At 51.9% G+C, this 21,035-nt stretch overlaps 1 protein-coding gene across 7 annotated transcripts in view; it reads right to left on the bottom strand.

Moving 5' to 3' along the window:
* Positions 1-5,021: 5,021 nt before the first annotated feature.
* Capzb (capping actin protein of muscle Z-line subunit beta) overlaps positions 5,022-21,035 on the bottom strand; it is a 108,071-nt gene continuing 92,057 nt past the window's right edge. For 4 of the 7 annotated variants that reach the window (XM_042272206.2, XM_076565536.1, XM_042272201.2 and 1 more), the window contains exons 5-9: positions 17,279-17,420; positions 16,841-16,957; positions 9,877-9,942; positions 9,123-9,199; positions 5,022-5,837 (exon numbers count right to left, since the gene is read on the bottom strand). In XM_042272206.2, coding sequence (XP_042128140.1) covers positions 5,750-5,837; positions 9,123-9,199; positions 9,877-9,942; positions 16,841-16,957; positions 17,279-17,420 — 490 coding nt within the window. In that variant the 3' untranslated portion in view covers positions 5,022-5,749. Of the gene's footprint in view, positions 5,838-7,951; positions 8,065-9,122; positions 9,200-9,876; positions 9,943-16,840; positions 16,958-17,278; positions 17,421-21,035 lie in introns of all 7 variants that reach the window. The other 3 variants (XM_042272205.2, XM_042272200.2, XM_042272204.2) reach the window with 1 other exon arrangement.

Genomic DNA, 21,035 nt, shown 5'->3' with positions numbered 1-21,035 from the left:
AAGACCACTACTGCAATTTGAACCATATTTGAAGCAAGCTTGATTTTTTTTCATTGGGGTACACCCAAGAGCTGACCAGCAACTGCCTCCTACATTGGGTTAAAGGGAGCAGCCCCAAATCCATCTCTTGGGCCCCTTTTAAGGAGTAAAATCATGAGTAGTTTTACAGAAGGGAAACATTAAAAAAAAAACTTGAAAAAAATGTGGTCACTATACAAACTAATGGAATCAAATTAAAGACCCTAACATTAATCCACACATATATGAACACCTTATTTTTGACAAAGAAGCCAAAACTATACAAAGGAAAAAAGAAAGTATCTTCAACAAATGGTGTTTGTAGGCATAACTGGAAGTCAACATGTAAAAGATTGCAAATAAATCCATATCTGTCACCATGCACAAAACTCAAGTCCAAGTGGATCAAAGACCTCAACATAAATCCAGTTACACTAAACTTGATAGAAGAGAAAGTAGGAAGTACTCTTGAACGCATTGGCACCGGAGATCACTTCCTAAATACAATACCAGTAGCACAGACACTGAGAGCAACAATTAATAAATGAGACCTCTTGAAACTGAGAAGCTTTTGTAGGGCAAAAGACATGGTCAACAAGATAAAAAGACAGCCAACAGAATGGGAAAAGACCTTCACCAACCCCACATCTGACAGAAGACTGATCTCCAAAGTATATAAAGAACTCAAGAAACTAGACATCAAAATACTGAACAATCCAATTAAAAAAGGGGCTATAGAGCTAAACAGAGAATTCCCAAAAGAAGAATTTCGAATTGCTGAAAGACATTTAAAGAAATGCTCAACATCCCTAGTCATCAGAGAAATGCAAATCAAAACAACTCTGAGGTACCACCTTACACCTGTCAGAATGGCTAAGATAAAAAACACTGATGACAGTCTGTGTTGGAGAGGATGTGGAGCAAGGGGAACACTCCTCCACTGTTGGTGGGAGTGCAAACTTGTACAACCACTGTGGAAATCAGTATGGTGGTTTCTCAGAAAATTGGGAATCGACCTACCTCAAGACCCAGTCATACCACTCTTGGGCATAAACCCAAGGAATGTTCAATCATACCACAAGGACACATGCTCAACTATGTTCATAGCAGCATTATTCATAATAGCCAGAACCTGGAAACAACCTAGATGCCCATCAATTGAAGAATGGATTAAGAAAATGTGGTTACATATACACAGTGAAGTACTACTCAGCAGAGAAAAACAATGACATCATGAGGTTTGCAGGCAAATGGGTGGAACTAGAAAATATCATCCTGAGTGAGGTAACCCAGACTCAGAAGGACAAACATGGTACGTACTCACTCATAAGTGGATACTAGATGTAAAGCAAAGGACAATCAGACTGCAACCCACAGATCCAGGGAGGCTACCTAGCAGGGAGGACCCTAGGATGACTGTATTTTTAAAAAAAAATTTTATTTTGGGCTGGAGAGATGGCTCAGAGGTTAAGAGCACTGACTGCTCTTCCAGAGGTCCTGAGTTCAATTCCCAGCACCCACATGGTGGCTCACAACCACCTGTAATGAGATCTGGTGCCCTCTTCTGGCCTGCAGTCACATATGCTGTATAAATAAATAAATAAATAAATAAATAAATAAATAAATAAATAAATAAATAAATAAATAAATAAATAAATCTTTAAAATTTTTATTTTATTTATTTTTAATTTTGGTGTTTTGCCTGAACGTATGTCTCTACATAATGTGCATGTGTAGTACTGAGTGGAGGCCAGATGGAAGCATTGAGTCCCCTAGAACAAGAGTTAGAGACAATAGTGAGCTGCCATGTGGGTGCTGGGAATTGAACCCGGGTTCTCTGGAAGAACAGCCAGTGCTCTTAACTGCTGAGCCATCTCTCCAGCCCCTCACTACTAAGATAAGAATTTTTACTGTATCAAGCTGAAGAATATGCTGGCTGTACTTTCAGGAGGGGAGGCTAAAATCTTTTTAGATTATGGATTAGCCTATAGAAAAATGTCTGCCATAAATAAAACAGTGAAGGGGAAGATGAATAGGAATCTCATTTGCACAACTTAAGTAAAACATAGCTCTCTGAAAGGATGAAGATAGGTCTCTTCTGTATCCCAAAATCTAATCAGTATTTATATGTATAATTCAGCTATTATTTGGCTTAAAAGAGCTTATTGGGAAATGTTATCATTTTTACTATTTACTACAGAGAAAATATTTTCCAGTTTCAAATAACCATGGACTTTTGAATTATAATGTTTCTATGTTCAAAAAAAAAAAAAATTGTGGTCACCATGTGATTAGGGAGGATCAGGATATTCTCAAAAACAAATCAAGGTCATGGGTTGGGGAAGGCCAGGTTCCAGGAAACACAGAGCGACTCAACTCTCCCAAATAGAAACTTATTTTTAAAAATACAGCACATAATGTCTCCTGCCTTTAAACTGGAGTCAATCAGGTTCCTCACCAGGGCTACACAGTGAGACTCTATCTCGAAAAACAAGACCTGAACAGCTGTTTGGTGGCATTAAACTGCCAGCCTGCACAGAGGCCCCCCCATGAGAAGAGCAGGTGGAGCGATTCCTTCATTCTCCGCTCTCTTGCCCGTTGGTGCTGTGCCACTGTGTATCTAATGAACTCTCCTGCCTTTGTCTTGGTGAATTCTTTCACAGTTTGCATGTTACCAGCCCATCACTACCGTCCCTTATATGGTAGGGAGGAGGCACTACCGTACCTATGTGGCACTCAGGCTATGTGAGGGTGAAATAGTATGAGAGGGTTATTGTCCTGGCATACTCCACCATCAGTGGGGAGGCTGTGTGTGTGTGGAAGTCAGCCCAGGGCCTGCTTTGAAGTCCTTGGTCACTGGGCTATTGAATGAAGAAATCTTAGGTCAGGGTGTCTAGGGCTGAAGCATACACCATTATGTACAGGGCTGCAGAGACACGTGCAGGTAGAATCTTAGACCAAGACAGACTCCTGCCTCTGGGCTTTTGCCATGGCTTTCTTATCCAGATTCCTTCCTGGTTCTGTGAATGGACACCAGCGAACTTCCCAGTGGTATCTAGAGGGCAAGGGACACGCCACCAGCTGACAAAACCTAGCTCTTGAACCCAAACAGCTATTCAACCCTTACCCCAGCTGGCATGTACCATTTTGGGTCAAGAAGAGGCTTTTTTTTTTTTTTTTTTTTTTTTTTTTTTTGAGACAGGGTTTCTCTGTGTAGCCCTGGCTGCCCTGGCACTCGCTCTGTAGACCAAGCTGATCTCAAACTCACAGAGATCCACCTGCCTCTGCCTCCTGAGTGCTGGGATTAAAGGCATGTGCCACATCACACCCAGCTCTTAGACTGGGAGTTTTTTGAGACAGGATCTCCCTAAAGAGCTAGCTAAAGATGATGACTTTGAACTTTTAAAACAATGTGTAAGAATATTTTGCCTACATACATGTGTGCATGCCCAGTACCCACAGAGGCCAGAATATGGCTTTGGATCTCTTAGGACCGGGGATGGACAGTTCTGAGCCATCATGTGGGTGCTGGGAGTCAAACCTGGCTCCTTCAGAAGGGCAACCAGTGCTTTAACCACTGAACCATCACTGCAGCCCTGATGACCTTGAACTCTCCATCCTTGTGCTGTCTCCGGAGCCCCAGGATTTCAGGTGTGTGGCACTGTTGGGACTGCAGGTGTCCACCACCGTGTCCAGTTTGTGTGGCGCTGAAAATCACCTCAGAGCTTTGTTGCATGCTGGGAAAGCACTATATCCTACACCTCCAGTGCTTACGTTCCTTCTTAGGAATGCCCCAGGGCTCCAGCAGCCATCATGGCTCTCCCACCGATGCATCCAAGGCAAGAGCAGAGGGCTGCTGAGTGAGCCAGGCGGCGAGCCTTCTTTGACTTGTCCCTGGGTAGGTCATGGCATCCCCACTGTACAGAGGGAAGTTTGCTGTGCCGACCCCACTCACAGCCCCCCTTTTTTCATCATTCTATCTTTGCAGGTTGCTTTATTAAAATAAGCAACCCCCCAAAGAACTAGTTGATTGGTGTTTGTTTGCTGCATCCCCCCGCCTTTGAGTTCAAAGCAACCACATCTGTACGGCACTAAAAGTAGCATATTGTGGGGTGGCATGTGCAGTGGGGTACTCGATCCCTGAGTTGCAGCCCCGCCCAATTCTCTATTTTGTTGCTTATTTTGACATCAATTCTGTTTTCATGTGTGCACATGCCAGCCAGTTCTCTCCTTTCCCCATTGGATTCCAGGGCTTGAACTCAAGGTGGCAGCCTTGGCAGCAAGCACCCTTACCACCTACTAGGCAGCCTCTTGCTGGCCCGAAGTCTCTAATTCCAGTATTTACTTTGGGACGGTCCCACTGTGTAGGCCAAGCAAGCCTGAGGACTAGGCTGGCCTTGAATTTGGGGTGATCCTCCAGTCGCTTACCTCCTGAGTGCTGTAATTACAAAACGCGTGCCAATACCCAGTTTTCTTTCTTACTTGAGACAACATATGGTTGCATAGTTAGTCCAGGCCAGCCTTGAACTCACAATCCTCCTGCCTCAGCTTTGATGTTGGTATTACAGACATGAGTCATGGCACCGGCCCGCTCTCTATCTCCCATGGAATTCTGCACTCCCCACAGAACCGAGTAAGAGAAACCAGGACTAAGGAGCCGGGGACATCACAGAAGATGTTGTGGCAAACACCACACCCAGGGAAGGAGATGAGCTAGCCAGGAAAGGTGTCAGGCAAGCCCCGGGCCCTGCTTCCGTCCCTGAGGGCAGCACAGAGGGACAGCCAAGCTCTGAAGAGCTCAGTGCCTGAGCTCTGGTCAGTGTGGAATGCGGACAGGAACCGGCGCACATGGCAGGGTGCGGCTGGTTCCCAGGCCACGGCTGGTCCCTAAGAAGGTGAAAGGAGACTGAGGAGACAGCGGGGAGCCAGATGTGCTGGAGTGTGGGTGTGGACTGAGAAGAGCTCCAGGAAAGAGCAGGTGAGAAAGAACACAAGGCCAGCACTAACTGTGTCCCAGTTTCTTTTTATTTCCTTTTTTTGTTCTTTTTTTCCTTTTTTTTTTAAGTATGGAGGCTCAAGTAGAAGATGTAGATTTTTTTGTTTGTTTAAGCTTTACAAAAAAAACAAAATAAAACAAAAAACTCCTTTTGCATTCCATAAAAATCGACAGAAAAGCACCTGGCCAGAAGAGCAGCCGGTCGCCAGCCCCACCCCCGCTGTGGTCTCCTTGGGATGGGCACATCTGCACAGGACAGTGCTGAGGACACCTCTCGGTCCTCCAGAGCTGTCCCCTGTCCCCCGGCCCCCAACTCCAAGCAACTCCCAAACACACGTGGAATCAGATTTCCAGTTTTTCTTCTCTTTCACACACCAGTTAGTTCATAAAATTTTTTTGTTTTACATTTTTTACACCAATGTAACAAAAAGATGGGAGGGAGCAGTGGCTGACAGTGTATTTATGCTTATAAATGGGGGAGGGGAGGAAGACGGGGCCCAGGCGAACAAGAACCGCACGGTCTCTATGGAAACGTCGTGGGAAGCAGGCCTTGGAGCCAGAGGAGGGTGGTTATCGGGCTTTATTCTTGGGGAGCGATGGCGCTGCGTGGTCGATGCAAACTGTTATGTGACCCATCGGGGAGGGAGAGGAAGAGGGAGAAGGAGCAGAAAACGAGTTTTCTAAGAAAGGAATCTAACGAGTGCATGGCGTGTCCGGTTAGCATGAAGCGGAGGCTTAACACTGCTGCTTTCTCTTCAAGGCCTCCACCAGGTCGTTCTTGAGAGCTTCCTGCTTTGATTTGTCTGCAAACGTCTGCACAGACCTGCAGGGGGAGAGAGCCGACATCAGCAGGCGGAAGAGAGAGGGAGGCAGCCTGGGGCCGTCACGGGGTGCCAGGATGCACTATCTACCCTGGAGAGTGGGGCCTGCACCTCAGTACCTTGCTGGGCATCATGGGCAGGTCATCTCTGCCTAGGCTGGTCCCTAGGTCCCTAGGTCCACAGACTGGGGTGTAGGCCTCAAGCTGTTGGGAGCTTTCAGGAACCATGCAGCCTGGACCATCTACCTCAGACCCGCTGCCCAGGTTTCTGGCTGAGGTGAAGACTCTGGGCGGTGAGGGCCTTCTAATGAAGCATCTGCCCCACCCCTCCACCTGCAGCAGAGGCTGGCTCCTTACCCTGTAGAATCAGATGAAGCAACCCCTGTTCCCACCCCTGCCCCCACCAAACGCTTAGGAAGCCGCCTCTGCATGGCTAAGGCACCGGGATCAAGGCAGAGGCTGCTCTCCATCACCGGGGCTGCTGGGTGATGCTGGCTGCTGCGGACCCAGCCCTGCAAACCCCGGCAAGCCTGCAGCCGAAACGGTGAAGCACTCTTCACCAGAGCTGGAGCAACTAAGCCTGGGAGAAAATTAAAATTTGCAAAGTGCTTTTCACACATGTATCTCAACTCTTAGAAGTCATCTTAGGGTGGATCTTCATCATTAAGCCTAATTTCCAGGTCAGGAAACGAAACTCAGTCAGAGAAAGGCCCCCCATGACAGTTCTTTTCCCAATGCATCGTTAATTAAGAGCACACTAAACTATTCGCAGCAGCTGTTGAGAGCTCAGAAGCGGTGGGAGAGGCAGGGCGGCATGCTCGGTGAGAGGTTCAAGTACACACTGTGAGAGGCACTGTCGGAAGTCCACTCAAGTGCTGACAGGGGCAAGGTGAGACGGAGTGGGACCCGGAGAAGCGACCCGTAAAACCCCGACAAGAGTCTTGAAGATGGCGAGGACAGGACAGTTCCTGAGTGTGAAGAGGCCACTGGACGCTAGTGTGAGCAGCCACCACTCCAGTGCACACTTGCTTCCTCTGGGATGTTCAGGGTCCCCAACTCTCACCACCAGGGGCCAACACTTGTGTAGCATCAAAGAGTAGTGTGAGGACTCAGGCAGAGCTTGAGTCGGGGGTGGGTGGGGCGGGTGGGGCCCTGGGAACACATCTGGCTGACGGGCTGAGGCTCCCCTCAGGATACCTCCAGCTGCTTTGCCAGAGAATGGCAGCAGCAGTGTCCCTTAAAAGGGCTTCCTTCAACTGGGCCACGGGAGGCCTGGAGATGCTACTGAGGCCAGAACTGATGGCTGCCTTGGACCTGAAGTCAGCCCATGGGGCCAGACCACAGTGGCAGGGGAGTCCCCAACTTGGAGCCTCACTGTAAATCCCACAGGCCCCTGTCCGGGCTGGGCCTCTGGTGTTCAGCCCTGGGGCCTGCAGCTTCCCAAGAGCCTTGTTTTAAAACCCTCCTCTCCAAGATGCTGACTGCGTCTGCACATCTGTATTTGTCACAAGCCAAGTCATGGTTCTTGGCCATTGTCAACAAGCGAGATTGTTTTCCTTTCCATCAGCACGGCCTGCTGGAGGCCAGCTGCAGCCCATTAAGGGGAGGCTGTGTGGGTCCACGCAGCATGAGTACCGAGTGCCCAGCAGTGGTCAGGAGGAGACGGGCTGCCTTGGCTTGGGGAGAAGTGCTCAGTCACTCGCAGACTCAGAGGGAGACCATGCTTTCCAAGTCAACAGCCCAAGGGTCCCTGAGATGTAGCTTTCGGACCTGTGGGGTCCTTGGTGGAAGAGAAAGCAGGAGGAGCTGGCTGTGCTTCTATCAGACAGGAGGTGTGTGAGTCAGCAGAAGGCAAGACACACAGACCCTGTTCCTTAGCCAGTGGGATGGGTGAACACAGCACCCTCTGCTGGAGAGGCCGTGGCAGTGCCAAAGACTGAGCTTTTGGCCAAGTGCAGAGCGCACACACGGCACACGAGTCCACACTATGTGGGGCAGAGGCGATGCGTTAATGTGGCTACCCACCAGCTGTGAGCGGACACGGGTTAGTGGCAAGGTCTTGGCAGGTTGGTGAGTCCTGTTTAGTGGGAAAGTCTCACGCCCTTCAGGCAGGGTACCTGGGTCGGCTCAATTATCAGGCTGGATGTAGACCTGGCGCTGGGTCAGCACTTGAGAAAGCTCCCTCTGCAACTGCTTAAACTTGTGGTTGTCAGGGATAGCATCAAGAGATCTACAGAGAGTGTTCGGAGAGGATGAAGCCACAGCAAGAGAGCATCAGCAATGCAGAACCAGAGGCCGAGAGCCATGGGCACAGGCAGACAGGAGAAGGCCGCCACGGCACAGAGGTCTATGTTGGCAGTGGCCTCGGTCTTTAGGGGTTCACACCTGCCTCCACACAGGCTCAGATGTTCCTCATGTTTCTCTGTCACTACTGGGAATGGCGGAGGCTGGCCAGGCAGGAGTGTGTGTATGGTGCATTTGGTACCACAGCCCCCGGGTGTCAGGCCCGATCAGATCCGCAGAACCACTGGGGACCAGGAGGGGATGCTGTCCCACTTAAATCAGCCTGCTGGGCAAACTCCCAAGTTACACCCTGCCTTTCTTTGGACGGCAATACGAAACCCGGGCCAGGGAATGGCACGGGAAGACTGGGCCTCGAGGGCTCTGCAGAACCCACAGCCTCACAACGGAGCCGGGCTGCCGAGCCCTTCCCAACCATCAGTTCCCCTTGCCCTGCTGGCACCCTGCCTCCCGAACGGGACAAGGGCCACTGAGAAAGGTGTGGGGAAGGATCCAGGTGACTCCCAGGCCAATGCTATCTCAGTCACCTCCCCTACCCCCAGCTGAGTTCTGCCTCCCACTCCTACTACACTAGAGTCAGAGGCCACAGCGAGTCCTGCCTGCTTCTGCAGAAGCCAGAGCATGAGACAGTGGCTGGGGCCTCAACTGGAACTCCAAGCCAGGCTCCTCAGCTCTCTTCCGGGTCTTGGTATCTGTGTGTGGGCTCCCAGACCCCAACGCCAAAGGAGCTGGGCACATTCTCTAGATGGCTAGTGGCTAGCTCCAAGGTGAAGGCACCATAGCTTGCTGAGGTGAATGAGTCCAGGGGACAGAGCTGGTAGAGGTCATAGAAAGTGCTGGACCAGTTTCTGAGCCCTTCAAACTGCACAGCAATCCCTGACCACATCCTGTGATGAGGAACCAAGAGGCTCGAGACCACACAGCGCTAAGTAGACAGGATTTAAGCCCCATGTTTGGCCCGGGAGCTTCAGAGTTTTGGTACATTACCTCAGCCCATTGACGATATCCTTTGTTTTTCCAAAGTAGATCTCATTCAGTGTACTTCTGATTTTATTTTCCATGTCCTGGGGAGGGAGGTGAGTCAGTGGAGATGGCAAACAGGAACCCTGAGGCCCACGCCCACCTGCCACCATCCACCCTGCAGTCCCCTCTGTGGCCACAGGGGGGAGGTATGAGGCTGCTCCCTTGTGCTGAGAGCCGTGGCCAGGCTGTCAGAACCCCACCTATAATTTGTTTTGGGTCTTTCTTGTCCTTAGGCATGGAGGAAGCCAACAAACACGTAGGGACTGATGGCCAATTCTGACCACTGCTGGGAGCAAGTCTAAACCACATCACCAGCGTACTGCCTGGCCACCAACTCTGTGAACAGTTCTGTGAAACCAGAGAACACGTCTCCAGGCCAAACAACCCCCCTTCCAAACGAGACGTGGTGACAGGCAAGGCTGCGGCGGCCCCAAGTGAAGCCGCTCCAAGGCCCCTGGTGTTCCAGAGATCTGTTTCCACCCGGAGTTCAGATCACTGTTCACACCCAGTGATCAGGGGAAACAGGGCTTTATACTTCCCAGGGCCAGAGACTGAGCTGGGAGGCTGGGGTGGGTAGGCCTGGAGCCGAGCTCTGCTTGCATCCAAGTGAGAAAAGCCGAGGCGGCGGGGCAGGAACAGCTGCAGCAGAGAGGTGGCTGCGGAGCAGCGGGTTGGTTCTACGCTGCACCAGGACAGGGTTGAGCCCGGGGCCACTCACCTCCACCAGGCGCCCGATGTTGGCTATGTGTGGGGAGCAGTCGCTCACGGTTTCATCTTTTTCCATCTGCAAAGACACAAATGTTCAGTCAGAGAAAGCTGCAGCTCCAGGATGCCGCCAACTTACCACTGCCCCTGCACTTCAGTCCTCTGCCCCCGGGGGGCTCTGTGGAGTTGCTGTGTTACAAGGCCACTTTGTTAGCACAAATGACTGAAGTTTTCGGCTGTACACAGTCCAGTCGGCAGACATCCGAAGCCCTTTTATTTTCTTGATGCCATTCTGAGAATGACTCCCCACTCAGCTCCTAGGGCCACAACAGTGAGGGCAGAGGACCACATGGGCCAGGTCACTCTGGACCACGCCCATCTTCACATCTCTCCTGGCAGGCACAGGTACAGGCTGCTACCCAGATTTGAGTGAGGCCTGATGTGGCACTGGGATCTTCCCTGCGTTACAACATTGTCACATTGTGGGACACTGTCAGCTGTCACCTGGCTGGGGGACGCAGAGCCCTGTCAGAAGACTCGGGCGAGCAGACTGTGGGCAGCTGTGGAGGAAGCCCTCTTCTCGCCAGAGCCAGCACCCCCGCCACGCCAAGGCTGGGGGCTATGCAGGGAAATGGCAGGGTCCTGGTTCACAAAGGGCAGGGGGGACAGCAGGCAGCTCCGGGCACGTGAAGGAGGAGTCGGCGGGAGGGGTGAGGCTCTGCTGCTGACTTCCGGTTTCCCCCTGGGTAAGCTTTACCTCTCTGACAAGGGAGCAGCAGTCAAAGGGGAGAGCAGCCCATCTGTCTCACAGGGTACCAGGAGAGTATTAAGTATTTACAAGCTCAACACTGGGGCTGCAGAGATGGCTCAGAGGTTAAGAGCACTGGCTGCTCTCCCAGAGGTCCCGAGTTCAATTCCCAGCACCCACATGGGGGTATATAGCGGCCTGCTACTCTAATTCCCTCCTCTTGAATGAGACATGGGCTACTAAGAGAGGACAAGGTGCAGCAGAACTCAGGACAAGAGAGCCAGTGAAGCCAGTGTGTGGGAGGGACGGACCCCAGGAGGCCAGCAGGGCTGGGGCGGCCTGCCATCTGGCACTGGCACTGTAGGGCAGAGGTGGGTCTGGTGGGTTTTAACAGAACTGTCCACAACAGGCCCATGCTCACACTCCAGTTAGCCCTGGACCACCAAGGAGAAAAGGAGAGGCGGCCATCTAGTACAGCACTAAGGTGAGAGCCAAGGGCCTTCCAGAGCCTTGCGACTCACTGTAGAACAGAGTTCTGGTCCTGGCAAAGGGTCTGGCTAAGAGCTGCCCGGAGGTTGGTGGTGATGGGGGCTGCTCGGGTCATGGGTGCCTTGGTCGCTCACTCTAGGCCCTGACCTTTCCTGGGTGCTCTCTGCCCCTTAGACCGAGAACTGTCACGACAAGATTGGAGAAGCGAGGGCGCTCATGACTGCAGTCATGGCCCCACGTCAGCTGTGGTCAGCACTGTAGATGTAAGGGTCTATTAGATAAGAAACACAGAGCAAAGGCAGAGTTAAAAGCCCAAGAGGTCAGAGCAGTAGCTAAGAGCTGAGACTTAAAACCACCTTCTTACCCTTCGCTGCCGCTGTCGTCCTTCCCCTCAGAAAGAGACCTACTTCCTGTGTGTCTGTCTTTTTATTGACTTTCTGTTCTGCCTTCTCACTGGTTGTAAACCCAACCACATGACCTCCTCATCACTGCCTGTCTGTACAGACCTCCAGGTCTTCTATGGTTGGTATTGAGGTTAAAGGCGTGTGTCTCCATGCTGGCTGTATCCTTGAACACAGAGATCCGCCTGTCATGTGATCGTGATTAAAGGTGTGCGCCACCACCACCCGGCTTCTGCTATGGCTTGCTATTAGCTCTGACCCCCAGGCAACTTTATTTATTAACATACAAATAAAATCACATTTCAGCACAAATAAAATATCACCATATTTCCCCCTTTCTAAGTACTTCACGATACCGGAAGAGAATCACCTTCCCTGAGCAGAAGCCTGTTGCTAAGACAAATGGTTAATGTGTGTGTTGAACGGAGCTGGGGAGCACACCTCAGAGAAAGGACAGGGCCTGCCCCCCATTTTTAAAAGGAGTTTTTAGAGACCAACACCCCACATGGAAATGGCTGCAGAGTCCAGCCTCAGGACTGCTTGGAGCTGCTCTGGTGGGTGGTTCCGACCCAGCAAACTAGACCCCCGCCCCCATCCTCTCTCAGCCCCCTGGTCTACGCAGAGGGAGATTCTTGCCCCCACCCCACCAAAGGGAGGGATGAGGACTTTGAGGTCTCTCAAGGGCCATTTCAGTGAGTGGCGGCAGCCCGGGTGAGCTCCGCACTGGGGTGAGCCCAGCACTCGGGGTGAACGGCTCTCACTCTGGGTGAGTAGAATCTCGTGAGCACCTCAACGCCTTGTCCTCATTTTTGTGCTTCAGAATCAGGAGTCACCTTCCAGCAGAGAGGGGCTGAAACCACTAGACCCTCAAAGGAACAGTGTGTAGGGGGAGCAGAGAGACTCCCCAGCAGCACACAGGGGGCCTCTAAACTCAAGATCCTGGCACAAGCAGGCAGTTCCATAGCCCCCTTGCCCGCCCCCACGGCCTCCCTCCTCTCCACACCTGGCTGGGGTCAGCTTGCTGGCAGTGCTGACCCACCGGGAACAGAACTATTTTTGTAATGCATATATTATTACACCCTCATAAAAGAAGCTGCCAGAAGGAAAACATTTTTATGTTCTGTGGCGGCACAGATGTTCCACAAGGGGGTTCCAACCGAGTCTGGAGTCAGGGCCTAGCATGCCTGTCCCCAGTGAGACCCTTTCTCCCTCTCCACGGCGGAGACAGGGAAGATACAAGTGAGTGCTTGGATCTGGTGGCTGCTGTCCTCACACAGGGGAGGAGGGTGAGTTAGTTCAGTTACCAGGAGGGCCTGGTCAGCAGCATGGCATCTGCCTCAGCCTCCATGCCCCGCCTTTACTGCATACTCTGTGAGTGAACACACACGCAGCACCAGTGCATGCCTCGCAGCACACTGTTTGTTAAGGAAGCACCATGCCCAGGGCCCTGCGGCTTGTGCTCAGCTTGTGCCATAGACATGAGGCTGTGTCAGGCCAGTATCAAACCTGCCACCAAGCCAGAGAGGAAGGTAGGACTGTTCAACCTTTGAGTTGGCAGCTGCATATTCTAGAAGACACGGGGAGCTGCAGAATTAGCTACTCTTTACTGAGTGGAAACCAAGGGTCAGAGTGGCACGGGCTTTCAATGGATGCCATCGACTCCACAGGACACATGGAGTTTTAGAAAAGTGAAAGGATTTGTCTGGTCACATGGCTGTGAGGCGCCAGAGCTACAGCCTCGACCAAGTTATGGAGGACTCTGAAGGCAGTTTTCTTTGAGGTGGATTTTGTATAATGTTTAGCAGAAAAGCCAAGGAAAACCACAACCCAAGGTTCAGGAGTCCTGAGATGGGTCCATTCCAAGCCCAATCTCATTGGCCTCCTGGAGGCCCAGCACCCCGGCCCATGCATCTCTTACCCTGCCTTCCACAGTCAGGGCAGGCTTTCAAATGGCTTACTGTGTCCCAGGTCATTGGGAAACACTCAACTCTTCTTAGAAGACACACCACTCAAATGGCACTGTCCAGGCCACCTCACGGACCACAGCCTGATGCTGGGAGCTGTGTCCCCAAGGCAGGCTGGCCTTAAGGGTCTGTCTTACCCTAGGTTCCTTCCATCGGCAAGGGATGGCCATAGGCTTTGTCTTCTTACAAAAATATCTTGCTCGGCCTAACTGCCAAGCCTAGGTCAGGGAGGCATTTCCCTGAAGTCCCTGGAGTGCCAGTGGCTCATGAGGAGGGAGGTCTGCTTGCCAACGACCCATGCGCCCAATCTCCCCTCTCAACACAACATTCCACCTTCGTGTCTAAATATTTAGAATCTGAAAAGAAAATTAAGCGAACATCTGCAGGGCCCTGCCCCGGATGGGAGTCCTTGGATCTCTTTCCAGAGATTTATGGTCCGCCTCATTCCCACGTCTCTGCTGTCACAGGCGAAGTGACCTCTCCATGCAGCTTCCTTTCATATCTAGCACTTGGCATGCATCACTTTTTCACTTGCTCCTTGGCCTTCCCGCTGGGGCCTCTGTGGCAGCCTGCCAAGGGGCAGCTTCTGCCACCTCCCTCACCGTGGCCTCTGCCTTGGCAGGCTGCAGTGAGGCTGCAGGGAGCTTCCAGAAAGGCCACAGTTGCCGTCCCCACCGCCTCACAGCTATCTCCCATCTAACTGACGTCCCCAAGGGACAGCTCTGAGTAGAGGCAACAAAAGGACACGGTGAAGGGTGAGGCAGAGCTGAGGGACAGCTCCCAGCAGGGTGTCCTGACCAGCTGGGCCATGCGTCACAGTGACAGGTGCCACCAAGAGGGGCTCTCAGCTCCCTCGATGTATCCCAGAAGCCACAAGGAAAAGAGGGCAGGAAGCAATCCTCAACTACTCCTGGGAGGAAACCCCTGAGGAGACAGCCTTCCTGTACATGAGGCCTGGGAACCTGGGGAGCGAGGGAAGAGCTGGGGTCAGGTTGCTGGCAGAGAGCAACCTGGGAAATGGGGACCTGCTCATCCTTGAGGAGGAGTCTCCTGAGAGCGGGCCAGCATGGCATGCAGGGTCAGTGCCTGGCACCACGGGCCTGGTGAGACATCGCCACAACCAAGGGACCTCCCTTCCCGACACTGGAGTGTGTGTGTGTGTGTGTGTGTGTGTGTGTGTGTGTGTGTGTGAGACCAGCCTCTTACCCCACCACTCACAACTGGAGGTCACCCAAGCCCTGACTCAAAGAGCGTGTGGGAGGAAGGGTATTGTGTTAGTTAGATACATGTGGGCTCAAATCCCGGGTCTGCCACTTGTGTTCTAGTTAATTATTTAGTGGCATGGGTCTCAGCTTCCTCACCTGTTAAATGGGAATAGCAACTGCCTAGAATGTAGTTAAAGGAGACAGCCATGCAACCACATCTGTTTGCAGTCTGTGTGTCCACGGCAACCACAGAAACTTTCCCAGGGCTCATGTGAAAAGCTAAGCCCCTCAGCCCCACTGCCCTGCTCACCTAGGAGCTGGGCTTTGTTCACGTGCATTCATCTACCTTGTGGCTCCATTTCCTTACCTTTTTTTTTTTTGGTTTTGAGACAGGGTTTCTCTGTGTAGTTTTGGTGCCTGTCCTGGGTCTCGCTCTGTAGACCAGGCTGGCCTCGAACTCACAGAGATCCGCCTGGCTCTGCCTCCCGAGTGCTGGGATTAAAGGCGTGCGCCGCCATCGCCCGGCTTCACTTCCTCACTTTTAAAGTCCCTTGCACTGGAGCCGAGCCTCAGCTTTAACGCACCTTCGATGAGTTATGGCCCTGGCCCTGAGGCTGACAACAGAAGCATGGGTTTCCTCAGTCAGGTCCCAGGAGCAGCAGAGGCAATGCAGACAAGGTGTGCTGAGGACAGCCAGTCACCAGGCCAAGTTTGGCTTGGCAGGGCTACCGAGCACGGCACTCCAGAGCCAGATGCTGGCCGTGGGCCGACAGCTGATTTAAACTATCAGGAAGATGGAGGATTAAATATTTGTGCAGCTCACTATACACCAGGTGTAATTATAGACAGTTCCCAGCAGCAAGGAAGGCAGGAAACAGCCTCCGGATGGATTTAGGGGTTCCCACCATTCCCTGGGTGGCAGGGAGAAGGGGAGGGAGGCCGCAGTGGAGGCCCCAGAAGCTGAGGGCCCATGTCCACACAGCAGGGTGTGCTCTGCCCTGGGTACGAGTGCTTGGTTCTAAGATGGGCCTGGGACAGCTTGTCTTGAGAACCTAGGCTCCCTGAACACAGCAGAGGTGGTGAGGGGTTTGCCTGGGAGACTCTAGGGCTCCAATAGCTCCCCAGGTGTGCAGGCTGGTACCAGCCACACTGCCTTGCACTGTCGTTTTCCAAATGCACGCGCATGCCTTGAAGCTTGCAGAGTGCAAACCACGTAAGAGTTACTAACCTAACTCTCCTGCAATATTTTCCTCTTAAGAGCTATCAAAAATAAAATTAGCTCGAGTAGTTTTGGTCCTGTGAAATGAGTCTTCTAGACAAGTACTCCACCACCAAGCCTCATCCCAGCCGCTAGTGTGGGGAAGAGCCTCCTCTGAAGTCAGACACTCAAGAACAGGAAGGCCTGTACAGCAGGCTCACAAGCACTCTGCTCCCGAGGCCCTCTGCTGTGTTTAGGTTGCTCTTCTGTGCGCCCTGTGCACAAGGCTTCCTGCCCCTATGCACAGACGTCAGAAAGCCCTCTCCTAAGACGGGCAGGTGTGGAAGGGGTCCGGAGGGTGTCAAGGTTATAAACACGAAACTTTGGATGGAGCGCGTAGGGTCTGAAACCTGTTTAGGTGCCTCTAGCAGTTCCTGATGTAGATGCTAAGAAAGGCCTATGCCAGAGCATGCAGCGCCCGAGCATGCGGTGCCAGGAAGTCCAAGTTCTACGTTCTGCTCACAGCCTGAAGGGACATCTTGGCATATGGCTGCTAGCAAAGAACAGGTGAGCAACAGATAGGTAGAACTTGGCAAATCTTCATGTGTGCACAGCTGGAGAGTTTCCCAAGAATCTACCACGTCCAACAGAGGGGACTCAGACCAGGCTGGGAGCAGCTCACATGGAGTCCGCAGTCTGACTGCTGGCAAACTCTGCAAGGCGTGAGCATGGGAGACACCAAGCTCTGCTGGGTGACAAGTGGCAACCACTCAGTCCTACCACAGCAGGCAGCCGGCTGTGAAACAGCTGGTGTACAGCCACATGCAGCTCAGAGGACAGTGAGGTGTGAACTCAAAGTCCCCCTTAGCCGGTGGACTGGCAGCCGGCCATCCACACTCCCTAGCCCAGGCAAAGTGCTCACTTGCTCTGGCACCAGTGGGCACTGGCAAGAGGCTGGAACACAAGTTCTACCTGTCTGGTCAGGCTGCCTCCCAGGTTCATGGTGCCCGAGCCGGATTTGTTGGTTTGCAGCCACAGCATCACTGTAGAGGTCAACTTGTAATGGGCAGTACGGCCACTGGACTTCTCCTGGGGGAGAAGACGGAGAACATCACATGAGGTGGACCTGAGCTGAGGAGGGAGACTTGGAGCTCCCACCCCATGCCAAGGCCATTCCTCCCTTATAAAACCGCCATGGTTTTTATAAGGCAGATCTGCAGTAGGAGTTCAGCATCAATAAGTACTATCGCCCTGACTTATCTTTATCCAAATGGCTTTGGGCATTTTTAGGAATTAGTGGGGGCGCATATCCTAGCATGCCCCTTGTGAAAGCATCTGGAGATCAGGGCTGCCCTGTGGGTGTGGCACATGCACTGGCAGGGGGTGGGGTCGTGGGGGGGGGGGCTGTACCTGCACTTCCACCACGTGGATGGAATCCCAGCAGCCTTTGATCTTCTTTGACCCGTCTCCAGCCTTCTTTATGAGAATTACTCCAGCGAAGCCATGATCCAGATCCCAGAGGTAGACAGATGAGACGCCACCTTCAAAATACCTGCAAAAGACAACGCCCATGGACCGTTAGATGCTGAGCCAAGCTCTGGGCCTTTGGCCCAGGTCCCAGACTGTTGACAGTAATGGTGCACTCAGATGATGCCCTAGACACCTGTCTAGGATTAAGAAGCATCCATGAAAGGTGCCAGGGCTGACCTTATGACATGGCCTGACTACCCCATGGCTGCAGAGGCAGAAAAGCAAGGGCTTAGATGAAGGCCAGGAAGATCGAAGATCAGTCTCTGAGTTTGAGCTTTGTGTCTTTGGCAACCTTACTGAACTTATCTGGGCGTCAGCTTCCTCCCAGGTACAAGATCCAGCACAGTATGTCCCTCCTCACAGGACAGAGCTGGCCATCACTGGGAAACGTTGCTTCTGCAATCAACTGTCACCTCATGTAACATGTCTGACAAGCCTGCCCCACATCCCCACGTTCACCAGGAATCAGGCTGGTTTGTCACAGTGACTTGGTATTGAACCCCACCAGAATGAAGGGCTGTGTGTGGGACAGTGCTTCCTCCTCAGGTCCAAGTCAACACTGAAAAACCCACAGATGGGATGGAAGAATGCAGAAGCCAGTACACTAGGGTCCCAGATCAAGGGTGACAGACAGATGGCCGCTGAGATCTGTGAGGGCTGCTGCTGTGACCTCAGACTCTGCCGATAACCAACCAACACAACTCCAGGAAATCCCATCTCTTGTGGCCAGCATTTTTCTCATCATACTGTCCAGTGCCTCGCTAACCTCAGGTCAAGCCCAGGTAACCACAGGCACACCCTCAAGGTCAGGGGGCTGGCACCATGGAAACAGGGCCTCAGCACCCACACCAGATACAGGGTGGGCCTCAGGCAGACATGGGCTGGTGCCAGCAGCCCTCTGACTGGCTCTGTCTATGGCTCATTCAGTCAGGAACAAGCTAAGGAGAGTGATTACAAGCCTACTGTGAAAATCTGGGCCACAGAAATAATACTAGGTCACTGAAGAAAAAAGAAAGTTAAGTGGATACCCAACAAATGATTATTTGGGGTGAAGAGGGTACTTTTGGCAAGAAGAAACAGGCTCTCACTACTAAGCCCAGGCCAGCCTGTCCTTGAACTTACAATCCTTCGGCCTTGGTCTCCTGAGTGCTGGGGTTACTGGTGTGAAAATTACTGCTTTTGATAGTAAAATGAAATATATCCAAAATTAACCAGCATCTGTGGTTTAGGTCACGATAAAGTTGTTATATAATTAAAAAGAAGTCACATGCTAGAGAATGAGGGAGAGAGAAATACACGAGTTCTTTGGAGTCAGCTCCATACCTGTACCCCACGTCATAAGGTGTGCAGCACAACCAAGCTATTCTGGAATGTTCCTGGAATGTGCAAAGATGGACTGGGCACCTCTAGGTCACTGCTGGATGAGGCTTTGAGGTAGCAACAGATTTCCTGACTGTGTTTTCATGTTCCGTGGCTTTAGCTGTGAGCCGAGGAAGGAGGCGCAGCCCACAGCAAAAGCTAAAAGCACCGAGGATGCTCTTACGAGGATGCTCTTACGCTGGGACTGCTGGATGCTCCCTTTCTGCCTGCCCACTTGGCCCTGCAGGGCTCAGGCCCTAAGCCCAGCCAGTACCACCCTCCCCCACCCAGGGCTGGCAAAGCCTCATGCTGCAGTATTGTTTTTGTCACAGGACACTCTTCCGGGTGTTGGTTCAGGCTGCCTTGGCGGGGACCAGCAGAAACATGGTGCCTTGAACGCTCTTGTCAACACTAGCCAGTGACCAGTTCAATCGCACCAGATGACCCAAGGTGAATCCCCCGGGACCATCCCTAGTGTTGCATGTTCTTAGAAAACAACAGCATGAATAAGGTGGGACAGGCTGCCCCAGCCCCAGCACTCCAGCCCAAAGCTGGGGTCTGCTCTGGGCAGTTTCTCTCAGGTACCCTCAGTTTCCCCTGAGTGCCACACAGGCCAGGTCTAGAGTTTCAAAATGCTGGAATTGAAGGAGGCAAAAAATGCAAGCCCAAGGGTGACCTCCTTGTGGGCTCCCCTCCTTGAATTAAAAAAAAAAAAAAAAAAAACTTTTTGGAGACCATCATAAAAAAGGAAATTTAAAAATTAGTCCACAATACCATAAATCGACATTTCCCACAAATCTGATTTTTCCGAAGTTCCTTCCAGTCTTTGTTGAGATGTCGGATTTTTATGTAACTGTGAAGGATGGGGCCAGGCCGAGTGTGGCATTCATTTTTCGCCAGGCAGTTCATTCCCAGCCCTTTTCCACTGTGGCTAGTGTTCCAGAGAGGCTCCTCACTGGCCATCTGACTTTCCATATGGATCTGCTGGCCACAGGGCAGAGGCCACACTGCCAGCTCTCCCCATGAACTGGGGTGTTCTCTGTGGGGGCAGGGAGGACAAGCGAGACTCGCTCCTCAGAAAGGGCCCTAACACCACAACAATTCAAGAACAGACTTGATTCCAGAGACCAAGAGGGACCTCTGGGAACTCGCAGTGGTTGCAAGTCTCAACACGATGGTCCAATACAAAGGGACTGAAGCCCAGGTGATTAGAAGGGCCATTCTGGAATCACCCGGAAACCTCAGCTTTGCTGGCAAGCGCTGTCAGAAGGGCCGCTTGTGCTGTCGGGTGTGAGGTGGCCGTGGGGTGCATAAATAGTTGTACCCCCATTATATGGTTTATGGTTTTACTCTGCGCGTGAAGCATTAATTAAAGAAGGACCTAAACAAGGCTTTGAAAATTTATTCTTACCTACTGTACTTTGATCACAGTGACATGAAACAAGGAAAAAAATAATTTTATGTGGTTCACATTTATGAGTTTTTACATAAAGGCTTTTGTGGGTATTTTAAGAATGTGCTAAAATGTTGTCTGAAACCACATGAAGCCGCAGGAGGCGTTGCCCGCCAGAACTAACAGCACACACATGGAAGTACTTTGATTGGCCTTTGTACATTTAATGAGTCAAATAGTATTAATATTGTTTAAATGCTAACATGCTCTTTCAATGAGGTGGCTCTGCCATCGTTCCAGGCCTGCTCTGGGGCCTTGCATGTCAACAAGACTGGGAGCAACATGGCCAGGCCCGAGAGGCTGGGGGATCTAGGCGATACCACTCAGGTTTCGAAAATTTCAAAAGCTCCACTTCTCTCAGGAGTGAGAAGGGGTCCAGGAGGAAAAGACCACAGGGCTCCTGCAGCGAGCTGTCTGGTCAAGCAGGAGAACGTTCCTTAAGAAAGGGAAGCAGGAGCTCTTCTCAGGGCTCCCGCCTCAGTGGAGGGGAAGCAACAACAGGGGCGGAGTCACTACACATGGCCAACATGGCAGCTGAGCTGCTCAGATTAGGAGATGGGAGCCACCGCTCAGGAAGACCACAGAGATGTTATCTTGGACAAGGTTGGGCCATGAAGGGGTAGAACCCCAGAAAGCCTCACAGCAGACTTAATGACAGATCACCAGTGTGTGTGTGCATATGTGACATCAGCTTTGCCATCAGTCCCATCAGTGTGGCTGATAAGTCACTAGCCAGTGACCAGTTCAATTGCACCAGATGACCCAAGGTGAATCCCCCGGGACCATCCCTAGTGTTGCATGTTCTTAGAAAACAACAGCATCAAT

The sequence above is a fragment of the Peromyscus maniculatus genome, chromosome 2 (assembly GCF_049852395.1).
Source record: "Peromyscus maniculatus bairdii isolate BWxNUB_F1_BW_parent chromosome 2, HU_Pman_BW_mat_3.1, whole genome shotgun sequence".
Taxonomy (NCBI): domain Eukaryota; kingdom Metazoa; phylum Chordata; class Mammalia; order Rodentia; family Cricetidae; genus Peromyscus; species Peromyscus maniculatus.
The sequence above is the reverse complement of the archived record's forward strand: the minus strand, read 5'-3'. Positions and strand labels throughout refer to the sequence as shown.